The sequence below is a fragment of the Eschrichtius robustus genome, chromosome 6 (assembly GCF_028021215.1).
Source record: "Eschrichtius robustus isolate mEscRob2 chromosome 6, mEscRob2.pri, whole genome shotgun sequence".
Taxonomy (NCBI): domain Eukaryota; kingdom Metazoa; phylum Chordata; class Mammalia; order Artiodactyla; family Eschrichtiidae; genus Eschrichtius; species Eschrichtius robustus.
The window spans coordinates 75,626,252-75,636,447 of record NC_090829.1 but is presented as its reverse complement, the minus strand read 5'-3'; the positions used below and the strand labels follow the sequence as shown (position 1 = coordinate 75,636,447).

The window sequence follows — 10,196 nt, the reverse complement described above, 5'->3', positions numbered from 1 at the left end:
AAGATTATGCCTTTCTAAGAATTTGTCCATTTCTTCCAGGTTGTCCATTTTATTGGCATAGAGTTGCTTGTAGTAGTCTCTTAGGATGCTTTGTATTTCTGCGGTGTCTGTTGTAACTTCTCCTTTTTCATTTCTAATTTTATTGATTTGAGTCCTCTCCCTCTTTTTCTTGATGAGTCTGGCTAATGGTTTATCAATTTTGTTTATCTTCTCAAAGAACCAGCTTTTAGTTTTATTGATCTTTGCTATTGTTTTCTTTGTTTCTATTTCATTTATTTCTGATCTGATCTTTATGATTTCTTTCCTTCTGCTAACTTTGGGTTTTGTTTGTTCTTTCTCTAGTTCCTTTAGGTGTAAGGTTAGATTGTTTATTTGAGATTTTTCTTGTTTCTTGAGGTAGGCTTGTATAGCTATAATCTTCCCTCTTAGAACTGCTTTTGCTGCATCCCATAGGTTTTGGATCATCGTGTTTTCATTGCCATTTGTCCTTCTAGAGAACTTTTAATTTCAGTTATTGTGTTGTTCATCACAGTTTGTTTGTTCTTTAGTTCTTCTAGATCCTTATTAAATGTTTCTTGTATTTTCTCCATTCTGTTTCCGAGATTTTGGATCATCTTTACTAACATTACTCTGAATTCTTCTTCAGGTAGGTTGCCTATTTCGTCTTCATTTATTTGGTCTTGTAGGTTTTTACCTTGCTGCTTCGTCTGTAACATAGTATTTTGTCACTGCATTTTTTTTTTTTTTTAATGGATGGGGCTGTATTCCTGTCTTACTGGTTGTTTGGCCTGAGGCATCCAGCACTGGAGTTTGCAGACAGTTGGACAGAGCTGGGTCTTGGTGCTGAGATGAGGACCTCTGGGAGGCCTCACTCCAATTAATATTCCCTGGGGTCTGAGGTTCTCTGTTAGTCCAGCAGTTTGGACTCAGAGCTCCCACCACAGAAGCTCAGGCCCGACCTCTTGTCTGGGAACCAAGACCCCACAAACCATGTGGCGCAGAAAAAAAAAAAAAGAAGAAAAAAGGAGCAATACAATAACAAGGAATAAAAAACAAAATAGAATTGGAAAGATAAAAAATATATTAGGAAAAATAAAAATATAATTGAAACAACTGCAACAAGGTAAAATAAAACCAGAACAGAAAAAAAAAAAGGGGGGGGGGGCGGGAACAAGCCAAAAGGAGCAGAAAAATAACAAAGTAATAAAGAATAAAATAAAATTAGAAAAATAAAAGATTTATTAGAAAAAATAAAAATATAAATGAGTCAACAACAATGAATCAACAAGGTAAAACAACCCCAGTCTAAAAGAGGAAAAAAGAAAAAAAATAAGAAAAGCCTTGGCTATGGGGGGTGGAGTTTAGGTTGGAGGGGGGGAACTTTGGCAGGGGCGGGGTTTAGGGTGGGTGGGACCTAGGCGGGTGGCGGGGCCTAGGCTCAGGACGTAAGCAGCCGGAAAAGGCCTTGGGACCAGGGGCTTAGGCGGGGCAACGTTTAAGTGTGGGGCGGGGCCTCTGCTTAGGACCTGTGCCTAAGCGGATAGGCAGTACGTCCAAAGGAGGGCCTCTGGAGTGTGGAGTTCTGGAGTTTGGAGGTAGGGCCCTGCGTGAGGGTGTGTGGGAGGGGTTTAGGCCCAGCATGGTTGGAGGGGGTCTCAGAGGGGGTCTCCAAGTGTAGAGGTAGGGCCCTGGGTGCGGGTGTAGGGGAGGAGCTTGGGCTCTGCACAGCAGGAGGGAGGCTCCAAGGGCAGAGGATTAGGCCCAGGAGCCCAACAGGCTCCCCAGTGCCTAACGGAACAGGGAAAGCACTGGCCCCGTTCCCTTCCATTCCTTTGCACCCCTCCCCCACTGTCTCCCCCAGGGTCTCCCCCATCCCCGCTGGACCCCTAACCGTGGGTGGGTCCCGCTGGGTGTAGGAACTCCTCCCCTCCCCCAGCCACCTGTCAGGGGTGCTGGTCCGTAGGTCTGGCCTTTACTTTTGCTCCCCATCCCTCCCTCCCACTCCCTCAGGACCCGTGGGCAGAGGATCAGGCCCAGGATCTCAGCAGGCTCCCGGAGGCCCAAGTGGGCAGGGGAAACCTGGCCATGCTCCCTTTTGATCCTCTGCCCTCCCAATGGTCCCCCAATTTCCCCCTTTGGACGTGGGATCCCTTCCCCTCCCCCAGCCACCCCTCAGGGGCGCCAGTCCTGTCCTGCCTCCACTTCTCCTCCCCCTCACTCCGCCCCACCCCACCCATCCTACCCAGTTGCTGGGGGTTCCTCCTGTACCCTTAGGTGTCTGTGGTCCCCTGCCGGTGCCTGGTAGGTGCCCCAGTTGTGCCGAGAGGCAAATTCCGCATCCTCCTAGTCTGCCATCTTGACTCCGCCCCTCCAATAGCTTCTTGAGACAGAGTGTATGGGAAGAGAATTTTTTGAGACTGCATATCCAAAAATGTCTTTGTTCTGCCTCACGCTTGATTGACAGTTTGGCTGTCAAGTTGGAAATAATTTTTCTCCAGAATTCTGAAGGGATTACTCTATTCTCTTCTGGCATCCAAGAAATTTTGCTATTGAGAAGCCTGATGCTGTTCTGATGGCAATTTTTTGTATATTAAATGTTTTCCTGGTGACTTTTATTCATCTGAAATTTCATGGTAATGTGCAATGGTGATCTCCTAAGCATATGGAGAAAGGGTCAGGACCCACCAGCCCCTCCCCCCACCCAACTCCACACTTGTTCCTTCTTACCAGTGTACCTGTTTCCTCTAATTCCTGAGTCTTTCTCGGATTCTGCTGTGTAAATTAGCTTTCTCATTAGTAGCCCCAGCTACAGGCACATAAGTTTGAGCTGCCACCGTTTTGCTTAGTCAATTAATACTCCTCCATCTTTTTATCTTCCAAAATTTTGTGAACATTTCTTGTACACAGTGTCTCTTCTGTTTCCTTTGTCCTTAATGGTACTCAAAAAAAAATTTTTTTCCTTACTGCCATTTTAGAGGAATTTTGAGAAGGTACAAAAATAAACCCAAAGTATAGTCTAAATCACTATACTATTTAATAGGAAATCTTCTACAATATTTGATGAAAGCCTCATTAATGCTATTTGTTATTACCATATTACTGAATTTCCATCTTAATTTCTGCATAATTATTATCCATATACTCATCATTAAAGCTTAACATAAAATTTGCTTTTGTTATAAACTTGCAAACTTGAAATTGTACTAAGAAATTGGTATTACCTAATTCCCTCCCTTCCTTCCTTTTTTTTGTATAACTGCTGAATTTTTGTTTATTTTCTAAATAACTGTACCGAAATAGATGTTTGGCCAGGCCACTGGCTTAATAGCTAGTAATATTCCACATTATATAAATATATGTATTTCGTTAACACCTCACTACTCGAAGTGTGACCAGTAGCACTGACAGTATCTGGGAACTATTTAGAAATGCAGACTCTGAGGCTCCACTCTATCAAATCAGAATCTGTGTTTTAACTAGATCCCCACGTGATTCACAAACACATTAAAATTGGAAAACTAATCTAGTATTTCACCATAGCCTGCCCCTCTCTCAGGTTTCCCCTTCTAGCTCCCATCCCCAGAAGTACCCAAGACATTTTCCTTTCAAATGTCTTACAACTTCAGTATGATAAAGTTACCTTTTCTATCCCTCGCCCATCCTCACGGGTCTGTCGCAGAGGGTCTCCTCCAGGTCTCTGCTCCTCCAAAAGGGAAAAGCCTCAAAAAGTACATGCTCTAGAGCCATGTTACTTGGGTTCATTTAAACTCCAGCTCTAGTAGTTACAAGCTGTGGGACCTTGGGCAAGCACATCACTGCACTGTGCCTCAGTTTCAGGTACAGTAGTAATAAGGATTTAATGCATGTTAGCTATCATCCTCTGAAATCAAGGCCTTAACAACTGAGTATTTAGAAATTTCTCAGTGTCTTCTGCTGATGGTGCTTCTATCACACAGGTGTGTGAAAAGATGTTTTATTCATTTGGACTTTTGCTACTGAATCAACTGGTTCCACCTTCATCTGGGTATGATTTTATAAATATTTCCTGAATCAACAGATTCCCCAAACCTTTTGGACTTGTGGAGTGCCCAGGAAGTGAACATACTTCCTGTTAGAGCTTTAAGAATGAGGGATCCGGGGTTTCCCTGGTGGCACAGTGGTTGAGAATCTGCCTGCCAATGCAGGGGACACGGGTTCGAGCCCTGGTCTGGGAAGATCCCACATGCAGCGGAGCAACTGGGCCCGTGAGCCACAGCTACTGAGCCTGCGCGTCTGGAGCCTGTGCTCCGCAACAAGAGAGGCCGCGATAGCGAGAGGCCTGCGCACCGCGATGAAGAGTGGCCCCCGCTTGCCGCAACTAGAGAAAGCCCTTGCACAGAAACGAAGACTCAACGCAACCAAAAACAAAAATAAATAAAAATGACTAATTCTTTTTTTTTTTAAAACATCTTTATTGAAGTATAATTGCCTTACAATGGTGTGTTAGCTTCTGCTTTATAACAAAGTGAATCAGTTATACACATACAATATGTTCCCATATCTCTTCCCTCTTGCATCTCCCTCCCTCCCACCCTCCCCATCCCACCCCTCTAGGTGGTCACAAAGCACCGAGCTGATCTCCCTGTGCTATGTGGCTGCTTCCCACTAGCTAGCTATTTTACATTTGGTAGTGTATATATGTCCATGACACTCTCTCACCCTGTCACATCTCACCCCACCCCCTCCCCATATCCTCAAGTCCATTCTCTAGTAGGTCTGTGTCTTTATTCCTGTCTTGCCACTAGGTTCTTCATGACCTTTTTTTTTTTTTTCCTTAGATTCCATATATATGTGTTAGCATACTGTATTTGTTTTTCTCTTTCTTACTTCACTCTGTATGACAGACTCTAACTCCATCCACCTCATTACAAATACCTCCATTTCATTTCTTTTTCTGGCTGAGTAATATTCCATTGTATATATGTGCCACATCTTCTTTATCCATTCATCCGATGATGGACACTTAGGTTGCTTCCATGTCCTGGCTATTGTAAATAGTGCTGCAATGAACATTTTGGTACATGACTCTTTTTGAATTATGGTTTTCTCAGGGTATATGCCCAGTAGTGGGATTGCTGGGTCGTATGGTAGTTCTATTTTTAGTTTTTTAAGGAACCTCCATACTGTTCTCCATAGTGGCTGTATCAATTTACATTCCCACCAACAGTGCAAGAGTGAGAACCTCTTTTTAAAAGGGAGAAAGAAGATGTGACATATATACAATGGAATACTATTCACCCATAAAAAAGAATGAAATTTTTGCCATTTGCAGCAACATGGATGGACCTACAGATTATCATACTAAGTGAAGTCAGTCAGAAAGAGAAAGACAAATACCATATGATATCACTTATATGCAGAACCTAAAACATGACACAAATGAACTTATGAACTTATTTATGAAACAGAAACAGACTCACAGACATAGAAAACAAACTTAGGGTTACCAAAGGGAAAAGGAGGTGGGGGAGGGATAAATTAGGAGTTTGGGATCAGCAGATACAAACAATTATATATAAAACAGATAATAAGGTCCTACTGTATAGCACAGGGAACTATAATCAATATCCTGTAATAAACCATAATAGAAAAGAATATGTATATATATATATATAACTGAATTACTTTGCTGTACACCAGAAACTAATACAACATTGTAAATCAACTATACTTACACATAAATAAATAAATTTTTAAAAAAAACAAAAACAAAAAAAAAATAAATAAAAGGGAGAGAACCACAATGAGATACCACTACATTATTAAAATAGCTAAAATAAAGAAGAGTGATAATACCAAGTGCTGGTGAGGATGGGGAGAGACTGGATCTCTCATACATTGTTGGTGGGAATGTAAAATGATATAGCCACTCTGGAAAATAGTTTGGCAGTTTCTTCAAAAATTAAATATGCACTTACCATATGACCCATCAATCATAATCTTAGGTATTTATTCCAGAGAAATGAAAATTTAAGTTCACACAAAAACCTGTACACAAATTTTCATAGTAGTTTTATTTGTAATAGTAAAAAGATTGGAAACAACCCATATGTACCTCACCTGGGGAATGGATGAACAAAAAAAGAAAAAGAATGAGGGATCCATCTTCTTCAAGGTTCAACAAATATTCTGAGAAAAATGAGCACAGGGAATAGGGGAGGAAGATAGGTGAAGGGAGAAAGCCAGAGGAATTTCAGCATTGGTGGGAGGAGAGGGGGAAATGGGGACAGATATTGTCTAGAGGGCAACTGTCTAGTGATGGACTTAACTTTCCCAACATTAAGTATGATGGTAGCTGGAGGTTTTCCACAGATGCCCTTTATCAGACTGTTTCCTTCTATTCCTAGTTTCCTGAGAGTTTTATCATGAATCAGTGTTGAATCTTGTCAAATACTTTGTCTACATGTATTGAAATTGATCATGAAGTTATTTCCTTTATTCTGTTAATATGGTGATTATAGTTATTGACTCTTTTAATTTTAAACTAACCTTTCATTCTGCCATAAACTCTACTTGGTCATAAGGTATTATGCTCTTTACATATTGCTGGATTCAATTAGCTAATAGTTTAATGATTTTTGCATCTGTGTTCATGATATATATTGATATGTCACTTTCTTTCCTTGAAATGTCTTTCGCCAGTTTTGGTATTAGAGTAATACTTGTTCTTTTTTTCAAAAAAATTGGGAAAAGTATTCCCTTTTCCCTATTTTCTGAAAATTTATGTAGAATTAAAGCTTTTCTTCCTTAAATGTTTGATAGAATTCACCAATAAAGCCATGTGGACCTGAAGTTCTTTTGCAGGAAAATTTCTGATAATAAATTTCTTTGATATAAGGCTATTTACATTTTCTGTCTCATATCAGTTTTAGTAAGCTATTATTTTTCAAGGAATTTGATGACTTCATCTAATTTATTGGTTAAAATTTGTCCATTATTATCCTTTTAATGACTGTAAGATCTATAATAACATGCCCAATTTCATTCCTGATAGGGATAATCTGTGCTTTTTCTTTTTCCACCGAGTTTTGCTAGAGGTTTAACTTTATTACTCTTCTCAAAGAACTAACTTTTGGCTGTGTTAACTCTATGATTTACCTGTTTTCAGTATCACTGATTTTTGCTCTTACCTTTAATATTTCTTTCTTCTACTTACTTTGAATTTATTTATTTATATTTATTTATTTATTTAATTTTGGCTGTGCTGGGTCTTCGTTGCTGCGCGTGGGCTCTCTCTAGCTGTGGCGAGCAGGGGCTACTCTTTGTTGCGGTGTGTGGGCTTCTCATTGCAGTGGCTTCTCGTTGCAAAGCATGGGTTCTAGGCGTTCGGGCTTCAGTAGCTGTGACGTGTGAGCTCGGTAGTTGTGGCTCGCGGGCTCTAGAGCGCAGGCTCAGTAGTTATGGCACATGGGCTTAGCTGCTCCGTGGCATGTGGGATCTTCCCAGACCAGGGATCGAAACTGTGTCCCCTGCATTGGCAGGTGGATTCTTAACCACTGCGCCACCAGGGAAGTCCTTACTTTGAATTTAATTTGCTCCTTTCCCCCCTAGTCCCTTCCTTCCTTTCAAATACATAAATATTTAAAGCTATATAATTTAGGAAGCAAGTACAATTTTTCTGATTTGGCCTTTTGTTACTTTATTTTTCGGGGTTACTAAACCTTGAAAGAAACTCCTAAATTTTTTTTAGGGAAACATTTTCAGGAGAATCAGTAAATTCTACCCTGGAGGAGAGTATGCATATATATCTAAAAAATGATTATAAGGCTATAAAAAGCCTAGCATTCCTCTTACATAACTCTTGGTTTTTCATTCCATTCCAAGCTGGGTGTGTGTTTATTCTAAAGATGCTTGAATTTTAAGAACCCCCAGTTCCTTTGCTGGATGCTATGCTGTAATTACCAGTGACTCATTCATCAAGTTTTGGGATGTAACTGAAGGCAAGGTATGACTTCAGTTAATTTTAATGCTCTGACCACACTAACTGCATCACTAGTACACTGTCAAGATGAAATTTTCCTCTGTTACTAAGTATTTACATTTATGTAATGAATCTTCTTTCTTTAGTTATTGCTTATATTATCTTTTTATATTTATCTTTGGAGATCTAACTCACCCTTTAAATAATTCATTTTGAGTTCTGGTTTTTAAATACAGAAAAGGGTTAATGCATATAGATTTTCTTTATACTTCTTATTATGGATAGTACCAAAAATGATTTCCATCATAAAATTTCATTGAGTTCTTTTTTAAGGAATTATTGTGCTATCAAATGAAACTTTTTCAAAATCAACCCATCAAGAAATTCCTACTTAAATATACATACAACCAAGTGAATATTTGTATATTTCAGAGAAGATCATCTTTTAAAACATAGGTATCAGTGGCCTTTTCAAATTAAGTTAGCTAGTAGAAAAAAAATCTAATACATTTTATATTTAGTCTAAGGTTAGGCTGGAAGAAAAGGCTTTTGATTTTTAAAGGCCAAGCTACTTTATTTCATGAGCCAAGAGATGATACAATTCAATGGAATGAAATGTGTACCTATCAAGATGACTTTTGCTTCTAACAATTTTATCTTTTTTTGAAAAAAAAAAAAAGGTAGAATTTTTAAAATCATACATTTCAGCATCTTATTTTTAAAAAATCCAACATTTTGGCATAAGACAAATTTATACAATTAAACACTTCAAAATATAATATGGCATATATTATTTTTCCATAGGGCATCAGATACTAATAGGTACAGGCCACTTTGTTGAAATAACAAAAATCATATGAAAATCAACACAGTACTTCATTTATTTATTGTATAAGTTTGGCAAACAGCACAAAACTTCAGCAACATTTTAAACATGTAAAAAAGTCAAATGCTGAACAGTACTGGAAATCTTTTTTTACATAATTAGTAATAATGAGTACACATGTAGGGTTCTGCGAAGCTAGCAAAATACCAAGGGTGCTTGGCTTCTGAACATATACCACAAAAACACACACACAAAAGCAATATAATTTATCTTTACAAAAATTACAGCCAAGCAATAAAAAAGGATGTTAATAATGAAGATACTAACACATATGTTCACTACATATATCTTATACAATGAAATGCTACACTTTGTACCCTGAAATGCCATGTGTAGCGAGCCAAGCAGAGTCAATTTAGGCTCATCACTGAGGTTAAGAATTATCTGAGAATTTAATGCTCGTATGTAACATACTCAATGAAACCTTGCTATATACCAATTCCTAGATCACAACAATGTATTTTACTATATATCTGAGAAGTTGAGTCTTCTTTGTTGGCAGTGTAAAATTTTTGACTAGTATCAAAATTCTGGTAGAACACACATTGAAGGCATTTTCTAGTGTATGCAATGTTTGGGGGCATTAAAGAATGTGGGAGAAATTATTAGATTCCACACTAAGTTTCTGCTGACGTTTGTCAAACCAAACAGCTCAACTATAAGGCAAGGAAAATTAACCCCCTATAACAGATTAGTGGGTCTTACCAAATAAATATAAGAATTCAATCTTAGGAAAAAACTCCCTACATAAACAGATCTGAAACAGTGGGCACTAAAACGAACATCTAAAAATTACCTAACCTCTTGATATTCAGTCATTGGTTCAGAAGCCTGACAATTTGTTGGTATATTTTATCTAATTAACATTTTTAGAATCAGCACCAGTCCCCAAAACCTCAAATTATAATATTTAATCTTCATTAAAATACACCCTTTTGTGCTATATTAACACTACAATCAAATTAAAGAAAGCTGAATTTACTCAACTTATTATACATTTTTGTGTATACTGGTAGCAACTTAAATTTTTCTATTTACTTGTGCTTCTGTTTTGGGGCACTTTGATTGAAGAGAAACTCATTTCACAGGATTACATCTTGCTAAAGCATTCCTTAGCATTGGTCCAAACTTGAATTCCCTTTAAAAACGAACAAATCAAAAAAAAAAAAAAAAAACTTAAAAATGTGATTTTGGAAGGATTCTGAAAGCCCAAGTATTTGGCTTACTGGTATGCTAAGTTTTACTTTTTGGAATAATTAACAAGTCCACCAAATAGGACAGTTCTTCTGGCAATAGCTAATATAAGTCAATGTCAAATACTTTTGAAAAAAGTAATAGAATCATTTGTAT

The 10,196-nt window shown here is 38.3% G+C and overlaps 1 protein-coding gene across 1 annotated transcript in view; it reads right to left on the bottom strand.

Annotated features, from left to right (window-relative positions):
• Window positions 1-8,737: 8,737 nt before the first annotated feature.
• SNX4 (sorting nexin 4) overlaps window positions 8,738-10,196 on the bottom strand; it is a 71,981-nt gene continuing 70,522 nt past the window's right edge. The window contains exon 14 of the mRNA XM_068546576.1: window positions 8,738-9,984. Coding sequence (XP_068402677.1) covers window positions 9,937-9,984 — 48 coding nt within the window. The 3' untranslated portion in view covers window positions 8,738-9,936. The remainder of the gene's footprint in view (window positions 9,985-10,196) is intronic.